Source organism: Convolutriloba macropyga, chromosome 2, assembly GCF_964194025.1.
Source record: "Convolutriloba macropyga chromosome 2, txConMacr16.3, whole genome shotgun sequence".
Classification (NCBI taxonomy): Eukaryota; Metazoa; Xenacoelomorpha; order Acoela; family Convolutidae; genus Convolutriloba; species Convolutriloba macropyga.
Window position 1 is genome coordinate 18,870,140 of NC_134469.1, and position 13,795 is coordinate 18,883,934.

Below are 13,795 nucleotides of genomic sequence, written 5' to 3' on the forward strand. Positions count from 1 at the left end.
CGTTAGGGACAGGTCCCAGCTGCTTTGAAAAGAAGTATGATTCGATTTGTTTTGTTACGTTTTTATCTGATGATGTTTTGACTTTGTTGCTCCAATAGATATAATTTGGTTATAATTTGTTATTGTTTTGTTTGTCGTGTCATGTAGTCTTGTTAATGGCCGGTACCGTCGGCTCTCCAATGCGGTATTATATAATTCATTTATTGGTTTGCGTTTGAAACATTTTTATACTCATTTACCAATTGTTTTTTTAAAAGTGTTTTTTGAATTTTTTTTCTCTTCCGCATTTGGTAGACATCTTTTAGAAGAAACATTTTTGATGTGTTCTGTTTTTCTATTTTGTGATTGCTTATATTGCGCTCAGAAACTTTCCTGTAGAATTTCGGAAATCGTCTGTGTTTTCAAGATGCAGTTTGTTCGTTCAGTTTTCTTCAGCTCGATGCTTTCGAAATTTTTACGTTACTTGAGTCGTCGCAAAGGTAGCAATAATTGTTAAACTTTATTGTTTTTTTGGTTTCAGCCCAGCCAAATATGGTAAATGTTTTCAACATCACTTATTTTGCCTTAACTTGCCCAATCTCACAATTTCGACAAATTTGTATGTGGTTTGTTTTATCGGTAATGTTTTTTTTCATCTTGCCTCTTGGTAAGCATATAGGCATCGAGATACAAAACTTCAAGAAATTAAATACGACATTTTAGCATGGAAGAAGCAAATGGTTGAAATGAATTGTTAAGCGATAGTTGGGGACTGGAATTCCGAACGCGAAAAATCGAAAATTATTTGACCGGGTGCTCCAATTATAGCAGGCATACAGCTTTGAATGGCGAAGCTTCTATTCTATTCTCTTCTACTCTATTCTAACTTCCAGTTTTTTTATGAGTTCTATTTACCCATCGCTTTGCAGTTAGCTAAAATGTGTGGTCCAAGAGGAACTACTGATTGATTAACATTACAAATCTTTTCATAGATAAATTGTTCATAAAATAATTTGGCGACAATGTATTCTAAAAAACAGGTTTGTGTGAATTTAAGTCTACGAGAGCGTAACTAGTGGAATATTATCTATAATTGGTCAATAATATAGTTGTTACCACGTCCCTAGACAATCTTACTATGTTACTTTGTTTAAATACTGTTTTTTTTTATAGCTGCGAAGAGGATGTGTTTTAGAGGAAGTCTAATGCAGCACGTGAAAAGATGTGTTTAGGTCAATCTGCTGAACAAAAGTCAAAAGAGATAAATTAAGAGTGATTTTCGGTCATGCATTATTCTGAGAGAGCGAGAAAAGTAGGTGTGAAGAAATTTCGCTAAGCGTGTGAATTTTTGATCATATACGGCTTTCTCACTTTTTGAAGTTTTCACTTAATTTTATCGGATAAGTGTTTGTCTCAAGTAACCACACTATGATTAGTACATTTGGAGGCATTTTTGATCATTTGATAAAATATTTGACTTTTAGGTGCAATTTTTGAGCTATACTTGCCATTTTACCCTGTTGGATGCTTTTCAGCTGTACTCTTATTCTATTTTTCATAGTATCTGGAATTTTTCAAGTTGAAATTAGTTATATTAGTGGTTTAGTTGGTCCTTCGATTTAATGGGTTTTAATTTTGAGTTGAGTTTGCTAAAATAAATGGGTCAATTGTAATCAATTTTTTGCCATTTTGTTATAATTTTTCAATTGTTTTAATACAAATTTCTATTTTATGATTTTTCATTGTTTACCTTTTTTATTGTTTAGTGTTTCTCTGACTGGCATTGCGTAGTGCAATGACCGAGCAGAAGAATTTAGTAAAGGTTATTCCTAACTAACAATCAAGAAGTAGTACTTTGGCTTTTCCCATTTTCTCTTTCCTGTTACTGTTTCAAATTGGTTAGATTTAATAAATGGGCTAATTTTATTCACTGAGTGGCTGACTGGGGCTTAAGAAAATGTGTACTTGTACTTTAAGTCGGTTCTGGAGTCTTTCGGCTCTGTTTTTTTCTGCCGTTTCACGCTCTTTTTTCGTTTTTTATTTGCAAAGCAAGTTTGAAAGTCAATTTTCCTGATCTCATTCAATAAAAGGACGTTTGCTCTTTTTAAACTTAAGTTTTATTTGAATTAAATTGAGCTCAAAGGAATTCGTATGTGTAATAAAGGTTACTCGTGAAAAGGCTTCCGCGGAATGAGTTTTAACAGTCTTTTTTAATATATCGCTAAGTGTGTTTTCACAGCTGTTTGAGTGGAATCGATTACCTTTTTAGCTTATATCTATGTTTCTATCTATATTATAGGACACGCAAGTCTATTTCGCGGCTATTTGGTCAATCTGCCATCTTTTGTTTAAGATTCCAATTCAGGTGGCAGTCGATATAAACAATTATTACCGAACATCAACTCAATTCACGTGAAAAGTTAATGGTTACTGAAAAGTTAAAAGTTAATTCAATAAAGGTTACTCGTGAAAAGGCTTCTGCGGAATGAGTTTTAACGTTCTTTAGTAATATATCGGTGAATGTATTTTCACAGATTTTTGAGTGGAATCGATTACCTTTTCAGCTTATCTCTCTGTTTCTATCGATATTATTCGACATGCAAGTCTATTTCGCAGCTATTCCGCCTATCTGTCATCTATGTTTATGATTTGAATTCAAATGGCGGTAGATATAAACAATTATTACCGAACATTAACTCAATTCACTAATGTAAACACCATACAAGTCAAACAACTTTTCAAGTGCCCAGAAAGACTTTATAAACGTGAAATACCTAATAAAACGCATTAAAAACGTCTGTATTATCGAAGTATGTCCTAATGTTAGTCCAAATCGAAACACTTCATTTTTAGGTATGAGTCTTGGCAAGAGATTTGTCCATGGCAAAGTAATTGAGAATTTTTGAACGAAAATTGCAAGGATCTTTCTGAGTGTTTCGATTTTTGGTGTATGTAAGAGCGACCTAACGAATGACGGACTTGTTACGGGCAACTTAGAGGAAATCTAAAGAATTTTTCGCAAGCTGGTCTAGGACCTCCTTTACAAGAACGTCAAGATATAAATTAAAAACTGAGAGCAGGTTTGATAGCTTTAAAAGATAACATACATGGTCTCCTCTTGAATAAATAGTTATTAAAATAGTTTTTGTTGACAATAAATTGAGTTTAGTTTTTGATGCAAAACCATAAGCTAAATTGCCATGCGATTTGATTGGTTTGGCTTAGCTGTTATGCATAAGCCAATTAAAAAGGCTTTCGAGAATAAAATTCTAGCTCAAAACAACATTGAAATTTGCTAGTTTTTTTTGCGAAAGTGTTCAATATGGAGTTTGAAATCAAGACGCTTATCAATGAAAACTTTAAACAATCAAAGATTTTTGAGTGAGTAAAAAATTGATGTTAGTCTTACTTGTTCAACTTTGAAGGTTGCCATCGCTTCGAAAGTAGCTACCACAATGGGAATTAAAACAAAATGTCCCATACTTAAATCTAGAACAACTTGGCAGTAATAGTTACGCTTTGAGATGTTAAATTGGGTGTTGGCTTTTTGCATAGCGGCTCTTTTTTACACGTTGTAGGCAATCGCCCCCTCTAATCTTTACTTAGTGTTATTAACAGCCGCTGTCAGCCTTTCAATGGCTATTATTTTGTTTATCTTTTTTTACCATTGAAAGAATTTGTTTTATTGGGGCGCTGTCTTTTTTTAATATCACACTAATCGCACATTTTCACGATTTTTGAAGTCAAATATAGAGCGGTGATTTTAATCACACCAAAACAGAAAATGGAGCGAAAAGCGAGGTAGGAGCGTGAATATTTTCACTCCGATTCTTAAGTGGAATGATAAAGCAGTATTTGAAGTAATCTTTTAGTTTTATGTTGGAATTTTTTTAGCAAATGTTTTTCAAAGTCGTTAACAAGTCAATTGAGTGTCTGAAAAATATCGTCTTTCCAAAGGAGTTTATGTTTTGTACTCCTTCTAAAGAAGCGTAGAGAAATTGATGTTGTTAGCAGTGATTCTTAAGACACTAGATCTTACAACAAATTTTCAAATTGTTTTTAGTTTTCTTCTTAATTTTTTCTCATATAGGGTCATATACTTCGGTGACTGTCTTATTCTCAAGTGGCTGTAGAAAATCGATTTGTTTTAATATTGCGTAGTTATACCCATGGTTTTCAGAGAGTGTAACGCTATTTGTATGAACTATATTGATTTTTGGATTTTCCATGTTTGTTGTTCTTTAGGTGCTCTGTTAACTAGTCTGATCGATTATGCGTATCAATGATCGATTATGCGTATCAATGATCGATTATGCGTATCAATTAATCCGGCGGAGTTAATTTTTTTGAGCTCAATTTAACGGTTTTAACGACGTTGACTCCAACTGTTTTCAAAGAAATATTAGCGTTTTTTGATTTTTTTCGTTTGTAGTTTTTTTCTGTTTTGTGGCTTTGTCTCAATATTTACAACTCTAAGTGGTTCTCTTATGAGTTTATGAAGAGTTTTATTCATATCTAATTGTTTTAACTACTTTGACACCTTGTTTTCAAAAAAATAATTAAAAAAATGTTATTATTGATTTTGTTATTGTTGTTTTGTCTCGTAATCTCAATAATGAATGAGCCCTATGCTCACAAATAGGATATATGTGAATCTATTTTCTAGTTGTTATTCATATCTAACAGTTTTCACGACTTTGGCATGACTTGTGTAAAAAAATATTTGATATTTTTGAATTTAGACCATTTCTGTAATTTTTGTTTTCGTGTCTGTTAGTCTAATCAATGATAGGTCTCATTTGCTCTACAATCAGGCATAATTGAATCTATTTAGTGGTTTAACTTCATTGTTAATGTTTTAATCAACTTTGACACTATTTGTTTGATTTTTGAAATTTTGATTGTTGCCTGCAATTGTTACTTTAGTTGCGTGGTCCCCTAATCGTTTTCTTCAAATTTGGTATCCTTTTTATTGATAGACGGGGCATTAGATGTTGAAGAGTTCAAGTTTTGTTTGTGTGTTTCATCGACTTTGGTTTCACTAATTTTCAATGACAATAGTTAACCGTTTTTTTGCCATATGTCGTTTGTCTTGTCCTTTTACTTTGTCTGCATTGGTTTTCTACAAAATTGGTGTTTGCTGTCTAAACCCTATTCGTTTAAAGGTCTTAGAGATTGAGTTTGATGGTAATGATAACTTCGATAGCATTTTCTAAATGAAATGAAATAATTGAGTTTCAATCCTGATATGCGTCAAGCGGGTCAACGGCGGCTATTTTCCGTCAATTTACCGCCTATGTTATATAAATTGCTCCAGATATGTGCATAAAATTCAAATGAGCTAATCACTGTCAATACGATTGCGGACCCTTGTTCTACACTATGGAGAAATTCATGCTCCCTGATTGGTCAATAAATCGCTCTTAATTTCTATCTAAGTTGTGGGGAGCCGGTTGTTGAGAAGATCATTGTGGGCGAATAAAGTGAAAATCTTTAAAATGAATAGAAATCAAGCTCAATAATTTTTTCTCAATCTTGACGAAATACGAATAATTCTTCTTCACTGTTCAGATTCCCCCTCCGCCCCATGCGCAGAATGGGACAAACCCTTCTCCCAACTCGAGCAGCAGCAATAGAATAGTGCTGAAGAGTGGCCCAACTCGTGAGATGTGTTTGATGCTGCAGAGTGGAGAGGAAGCCAACTTTGACAGATTTCTCAAGTTCTATCTCCCACCCCACAACATTACAGAGACACTCGCTGCCAGGTTCATTTCTAAATCAATTCATGTATGAAAGCAAATTCAAAAGCAGGCACAAAAGGAACGCCTTGTAAAAAAAACGACAAACAGCTGGAAAGAATGATAATAGTCCTAATAATAATTGGGTGATATAATAGGGGATAAAAATGATAATAGCCCAAATATTTTTTTTTTAATTTCTGGAAAGAAAGAAAGAAAGAATTTATTTATCTGGGTTCAAGTAATATATTAAATGAATAACAAGTTATAAATTTAAATATCAAATGAGACCCGGAAAGGACAGATAACGGGACAATACAGTCCACAAGACTTCTGCCCTGGTGGCTTAATGCAATATCAATTTGCTCAATTAAAGGAAAATGAAAGGAAAAAAAATTTGTCAGCTATGCCAAAATTGGTCGAGAAAAAAAATTTTTGTTGTTGACAGAAAGCGGAGTGCCCACATGTATAGATTGATAAACACACTGCATAGCCTGCTGCTAACGAGAGAAAAAAAAATCTATTTTTTTTTCGAAAATTTTCTAAGTCCTTAAAATTTTTTTCAAAAAATGAAAAAAATGCGATATCTCGAAAACTTGAAGATCTAGAGGGGTGAAACTTTTAGGCTAGAATCAGGGCCCAAAATTGAAGGTCCTGTAGCATGCAGCCAAAGGTATTGAAAAAATTGGGAAGCTAAAAATCAAAAATATGTTTTATCAATTCACGGTTTTGTAGTATATATATGTCTTTCCAATTATGATACAAATGTGAAATTTTTGAAAAGGGCAGATCTAATATGTTGTGTGGAATGACGCCACAGGTTTTTAGCATGTTGAAAAGTTTGGTTGCACGATATCTAACAGAAAATCGTTCAATTTGTCTTTTACAGAATGGTTCTGCTAATAATCCAGCTGATGCACGGCGTGTATTTCGGTTAGATTCTGAAAACTTAAATAAATCGTTTAAAAAAGTTGGGCAATGTTGTTGTTTAAGCGATCTAAGAACAAATTTGAGAAGTTCATAGACGTGTAGCTCATATATTGTTAATAAGCAATTGCTTTGAAATATATCATCACAGTTTTCGCGTCTTTTGCGGAAGTAAATGAACTTCAGAATTTTCTTTTGAAGGATATATAAGGGTTCTAATGATTTATAACTACAGCAACCGTAATCTAAAAGGCCATACTGAACTATTGGTACAACGTTTGTACGATAGTAGTTAATTAACTGAGCTCTAGGTACATAGTGTCGTAGCTTCGATATAATACCACTTTGTTTACCGAGTCTCACTTTAACAAAATCCATATGCGATTGGAAGGAGAGCTTATTATCAATGTAAATGCCCAAATACTTGCATACAGGTTTTACCTGAACTACAAAGTTATTAATTGAGAACAAACTGTAAGCGTTAATGTTAATGTTCATTTGAACTGTTTTAGACATATTAAGAACAAGTTTATTGGCATTCAGCCAATTATTGAGGTTAGCAAGATCGCTTTGTAAGTTGTTTATTTGGCAGTTAATAGCAGTTAGGTTTGTATCGTCGGCAAAAAGAAGCACCTCGGTTGATGGACATGAGCGGTGTAAGTCGTTGATATAAACTAAGAAGAGGAGGGGCCCTAATATAGAGCCCTGGGGGACACCACAGGATATGTTGCGCCATCCAGAGGAAACACCATTAACTTCAACGCGCTGTTTTCGATTTGTTAGGTAGGAGCGAAACCATTTAAGGCAAATGCCACGGATGCCGTTGGTTTCTAATTTATAAAGAAGTATAGAATGATCAAGGGTATCAAAAGCTTTCTTAGGGTCAAGAAAAAAGCTATATTTTTACCATGAAGTAGTTTTGCACGCTCGGTCAATTCAACAATTGCATCGATTGCACTGTGTTTTGATCGGAAGCCGAATTGTTTGGAATATAGGAGTGAAAATTTTTCTAAATACTGATACACTCTGTTGTACATAGATCTTTCATATATTTTGCTCCAGGTTAACAAAAGTGAAATTGGTCTATAGTTTGATTCATCGGTCTTTGCTCCATCTTTATGAAATGGGAGGATTTTGGCTTTTGTTAGTTCTGATGGGAAGATTCCATGTGAGAACGAATTGTTTATCAGATGCGTTAGGTAAAGAATTACCACAGGCGCAGATGCTTTTACGAGTAAGTTGTTGATATTATCATCACCGGAAGATGATTTGTTATCAAGCTGATCAATAATGAGTTTAACTTCAGCATTTGACACTTCATATAGAAAGATCGACTTTTCCACAGAAGGTAAGACTGGTAGAGCGGTTTCAGGCCAGAACAGCTTTAATGTCTTTGGCGATCGTTGTAAAGTAATGGTTAAACTTATCTGCTATATCCTCAGCGGTAGGCTCCGACTGCCTCTGCGAACACGATGTGAGAGCAGGGACAGTTTGAGCGTCGCTACTTGAACCTCGTAAATCATTTAAAAGTTTGTAGGTTTGTCTTGAGTCTCCAATACATGCCTTGAATTTATCCCAGTAAAACTTCTTTTTAGATTTTTTAACGGCTAGTTCAAAGTTGTCACGTAATTTTCTAAATTTTTTTAGGTATTCTTCGTTGTGCGGATTTTGTTTCCATTTCAGGTGCGCGCGATTTCTTTTTGCTCTCAGATTTTTAAGGGTGTTGGTAAACCATTTTGGAGTTTTACATGCTGGCTTGTTAAAGCTCTTGATAGGTGCAAAAAGATTTAAAGTATTTTCGAAGATGTTTTTGAATTTATTGAAAGCAGAGCCAGGCTCCTCTTCGGTGAAAAATTTTTCATTACAAGCACTAAGGCTTTTGCCCAGTCTTTGAAGAAATTCATCATGTAATGATTTGTTTTTTAAGAAGGACGTGTCACGAAATGAGATCTCGGGCTTTTCGAGTTGACATGAATCCCATTCTATTAATACCGGGTAATGATCAGAGATATTCTCTTCTTTCAATACGAAAGAACGCGTCAGATTTATATTTTGGAAAATAAAATGATCCAGGCAGGTGGAGGTGTTTTCTGTCTCTCTGGTGGGTTCATTAGCGAAACAATTAAAACCATTAGCCGTTATTATATTGAGATAGTTTTTGATAAGTGCATTATTTTTGAGAACATCGATGTTAGTATCCCCACATATGATCATAGGAGTTGAATGAGAAGCGTTTCGCTCAAGGAATTGGTCTAATTGGTCAAGAAACAGTTGTTTATTTGGACGTGATTTGTTGTATAGAGTCAGAAAGGAGTATATATGCCCATGAATTGAAATGTCTGATAAAATGCTCTCTTCCAATGGACTATCTTTCTCGCTTAGTATAACGCAATTTTCATGTAATTGCATCATTACTCCTCCACCTGTTGATTTTCGGTTTCGAAAAACGAACTGTCTATATCCCGGTAACAAATAACATTTTGGATCATCATTTGACGTTAGCCAAGTTTCAGTCAGACATATTACGTCTGGTGGAGACTCCAGACTCAAAATTAACGCTTCCAGTTTCTCATAGTGGGGCTTTAGAGATCGTACATTTAAATGCATAACAGAGACTTTGGTTTTTAAAGGCATATTCGGAACATCAGCAGTAACATTTTTTGAATTATTTATGTTAGTTGTTCCGAAAACAGTACAAAACATCATCCAAGCTATAATTGAGTAGGATTCCTCCATCATAGAGGTTGTTGAACTTGTTGATTTGTTGACTGTTGGGCTCCGTGAAGAATACTGTTCCTTCTTTGGTCCATGCGGAAGCATTTCGGGGATCGGTTCGCATTAGATTGAGGAACTTGACTCTTGATCGACTGATATCCTCAATGATCCGTACGTTGTTGGCCAGGGGGTTGTCTTTGAGTTTCTTATTTGTCAGCATGTTCACTTTAGCAATGCGTCGCGAAAAGTTGACTATTATTGGACGAGCAGTACTTTTCGTGCCAAGCCGATGAGCAATGGAGATGTCGTTCGCAGTTACTTTTGATTCGATGATGTTCGAAACGTTGAGAACTTTTTCAATTGTTTCTGATGGTGTTTCTAAGTGGCCGTCCTCATGCAGGTTTTCATTGATTCCAAGAATTTTAAGGTTATCGCGTCTATTATAGGTTTCCAGTTGTTCTGTTTCACATAATGTTTTCAGTTCTGATTTTTTGTCAACGAAAACTATATCCTCCCTCAATTCGCCCATTATTTCTGTCTTCATGTCTGACACGGCTTTCGTTATAGCATTGGATAAAGTGTCTTTGATTTCTGTCCGCAGTGTTTCCACAATTTTTGGCAGCATGCTTGATATTGTTCTTTGGATGGCTTCGTCAACAAACTTTTGTATTCTTGCGTCGTCTGAATTATCTTCCTCAGTTGGAGAAGATCCTAGCAGAAGTCGAGATCTTTTGTTGTCCGGCTTTGATAACGGTGTTTGATCGTGAAAACGCAGGTCGGGTAGTGGGGGCTCATTCTCAGTACTTGGTGCTGTACCAGGTTGGGAAATTATTGGCATCTGGTCACTTGGGATAGTCACCCCATTGGCACGTTCGCCGACATCAGACATTCTCGGAAACTATTTAATAAGTTTATCACAACAATTAGGCTATAGGAAGTAGTGTCTATGCGACTCTTAACTGTAGAGGCTTTGGATATTGCATGAACTCACGTATTAGTTGAAGAATCGATGCCTTATTTGCTCTGGAAAGGATTAATTCTGCAAATTATTTGTGGTAAGTTGCAAGAATTGAACAATTAGGTTAGAAGTGTTTAATTGCTCTCAAACAAAGTTTGTAGCAGTTATATTAGTCCTACCGGTCTTTTTTTATGCGATTTTCCGTCTGACCCTGTTGACTTTTTGACCTCAAAAACGGGATAAACAGGTAGCGCCCAGCGGGCATTAAGTGCCGTTCAGCTCACTAGTGCCGTTCAACTCTCCGAGTAGCAATTCACAGAGAGTGAATGAAGACTTATACTTATGGTGTGAATATCGTTTCTTAGAGGTTGAAGGCACCCCCCCCCCCCGCTGATCCCCCTCCCACTGTTGCCCCCGGAACCCCCCCCCCCCCCCCCCTACTGACAAAGCCAACCACTCGCCGGCCATTTGAGAGCAATTCGCCCGACGTTAGTTGGTTATGTTTGTTAGCAATCGTTACTATCGCTAAATTTGTATTTCAGAACGCTGGAGGACAAAGTAGCGCTTACTTATTCAATCGTTAGCTACTACAACCAGCTGGCTGCTGGTATTCACGAGGCACCACCTAATCACCTCAACTTCCTCCGAGTAGATTCCGACAATTCCAGTCCGTTTCCCAGTGAACCACTTCTATCTAGCAGTGGAAGCGATACTGCTCGAGCCTCGCCTTTGCCCTCTTCTCTGAGACTGCCCAACATCAATACTTTCAATAACGGGACAGGTATGCTTCGTCTAAACCACTTTAAGGTTTTCAGCATACGATAATACATGCTTTTATATATAGCTAATGTACTGCTGAAGGTTTTACGGTATTATCTGCAAAAGTGGTAATTGAATAGAACAATTTATGCGAGACACTTTATCGGACGGTATTTATGGTGGAGATCTATTACGTCTCCATGAAGATCAATGCTATTTTTTCTCTGTTATGTATTGCTTTCCCACGAAGTTCGTCGCAATTTTGGCGTTGGCGTTGTTCTTCTTTTTCGCGACTCGATTTCGATATTGACAACGATGCTGGAGTTGGAGCTTCAGAACCTGCTGCAGCTTAAAGCTTCAGAAGCTACAATGTTCGAGCTATGGAATTAACGAGTTGTTCAATTTGATTTTTGACTTTCGAGTAACTTTTACGTCCTTAACTTGCTGTGTTGCGTGGGCTAAATTCTTCTCTCATACACAGTTTTAAGCTGCTGAACTCAATTGTCGGAAGTTAAAATACTACAAGTCAAATAAAGAAATGAAATTAGTTTTATTAAAAGCCGCGCTCCTCTTCTCAGCCGGCTTTTATAGCGGTCCTTTTTTATTAATGGTCGGAAAGCGATAACCGAGGCTATTATTGGCATGATTTTTGAAGTCAAATTGGAGTAGTGATTTTGGTCACGCCGAAACAGGAAGTGGAGCGAAAAAGCGAGTGGTTTTGCGGCGTGAAATTTTTTAACTCTAATTTTAAAGTAGAGTGAGAAAACGGCGTTTGAATAAAAATTCGCTTTGTCGCTTAGTGATTTTTTGTTCAAACGCGGCAATTTCACTTAGATTTTTTTACTGTTTTTCGATTTTTTAGATCGGATTTTTTTAACGTTTTTGCCAATCCATTCATAGTTCATTTTAGGCCTAGTTGTTTTGTTTAAACCAAATTTCACTTTTTCGCCATTTTTTTTTTTTGTTCACATGCTGCATTTTAACTTTGATGTTCTTTTTTTTTTTAATTTTTTGATCTGATTTTTTTTAGAAATGGTTTTCCCAGTCCACTCATAGTTTCTACTAGGTCTAGTCTTTTGTTTAGTTAATGAAAATTCGTTGAATTGTACGACAGGACTTGTCCTGCTATGTTTTTAACAATTCAAAGAGTTTTTTTTAAGATCTGCTCACACATTTTCATGATTTTTGAAGTCAAATTGGAGTGGTGATTTTGGTCACGCCGAAACAGGAACTGGAGCGAAAAGCAAGTCGTTTTGCGGCGTTAATTTTTTACTCTAATTTTAAACTGGAGTGACAAAATGGTGTTTAAGCAAAAATTCAATGAAAATTCTTTGAATTGTGTCAGTACATGTCCTGCTGTTTTTTATTTCGTCAAGATTGTTGTTACAACCATATGACGTCTCAATCGCTCTGTTCATTCGTTCACGTGATGAGTTTAATTGAACTGCGTGCGTGACGTCTTTTTTACTCAGACTTGGACCATTTTTGTTCATTTGCGTGATTAAATTGTTGGTCACACATGACTTACCTCACCCTTAAAAATGACTCCCTATTCTCTAATCGATATTTTAGGTTGAATCAAGGAGATATGGTCAAGTGGGTGTGTGCCAGTCTAATTGAATTTTTGTGGAGAGCAGCTAATAGAAGCATCAATAAGCTATGCAGATTTTTATCCAAATATTACATTGCAATCTTTAATGAGAATAAATTTCTTTTTGATCTGTCTTTTTGAAACAGCATATCTACGAAGCTAACGCGAATAATTTCTACCAATCTGGCGGCTATGTTTACAATGCAAAGACTTTGAATTGTATTGGGGTGCTTTTTTTACTATCCAAAGAATTGGAACAGGGCGTTGTCTTGTTTTAAAGATCCGTTCACATGTTTTTTTCTTTTTGGAGCAGAAAAAGCAGGCGGCTTTTGCGGCGTGATTTTTTTTCTCATTTGAATGTAGAGTGAGAAAATGTCGTTTGAGCAAATATTCGCTTTCTCGCCGAGGACTTTTCAAATGCGGCATTTTGGCATTGATTTTTACTGTTTTTCTCGTTTTTTTTTTATTTTTTTTAAAAGTTTTCGCAATGCATGCTTAGTCCGTTCTAGGTCAAGTTTTTCGCTTGGTCATTGAAATGATGAGGTCAAGTTTGTGTGTAAGTTTCTAATCGAAGTTCCTTAGAGAGCAGCCAATAGAAGCAGTAATAGTTTATACAGATTTTAAATCCAAATTCGAAATCGCAGCCTTTAGTGAGAATAAATTTTGTTTCGATCTGTCTTTTCTACTATATTTTTGGGCCCGCAGATCTACAAAGCTATGGCGGATGTTTCTTACTAATCTGCCAGATGTGTTTGCATTGCAAAGATTTTGAATTCTATTGGGGTGCTTTTACGATTCAAAGAATTGTATTGGGGGGTTGTCTTTTTTTAAGATCCGTTCACATAGTTTTATGATTTTTGCAGTCAAATTGAACTGATGATTTTGGTCACGCCGAAACAAGAAGTGAACCAGAAAAGCAACTGGTTTTGTGGCTCGGATTTTTTGCCCTTTTTTAACGAGTGGCAAAATGGAGTTTGAGCAAAAATTTGCTTTCTAGCTTGGGATTTTTTTTCAAATGCGTCATTTTGACATTGATTTTTTACTGTTTTTTGTTCGGGTTTTATGTTTTTTATAACAAGTTTTTGCAATGCTTTCGTGGGCGATTCTAGGTCTAGTTTGTTGTTTGGT

General features: G+C 35.7%; 2 protein-coding genes across 3 annotated transcripts in view; both read left to right on the top strand.

Annotated features, from left to right (window-relative positions):
- LOC142357659 (isocitrate dehydrogenase [NAD] subunit gamma, mitochondrial-like) overlaps positions 1 to 13,795 on the top strand; it is a 545,753-nt gene that overhangs the window by 157,744 nt on the left and 374,214 nt on the right. The gene's annotated exons all lie outside the window — the stretch shown is intronic.
- LOC142335174 (uncharacterized) overlaps positions 1 to 13,795 on the top strand; it is a 35,972-nt gene that overhangs the window by 5,442 nt on the left and 16,735 nt on the right. Inside the window, exons 2-3 of the mRNA XM_075383546.1 lie at positions 5,551 to 5,744; positions 10,860 to 11,098. Coding sequence (XP_075239661.1) covers positions 5,551 to 5,744; positions 10,860 to 11,098 — 433 coding nt within the window. The remainder of the gene's footprint in view (positions 1 to 5,550; positions 5,745 to 10,859; positions 11,099 to 13,795) is intronic.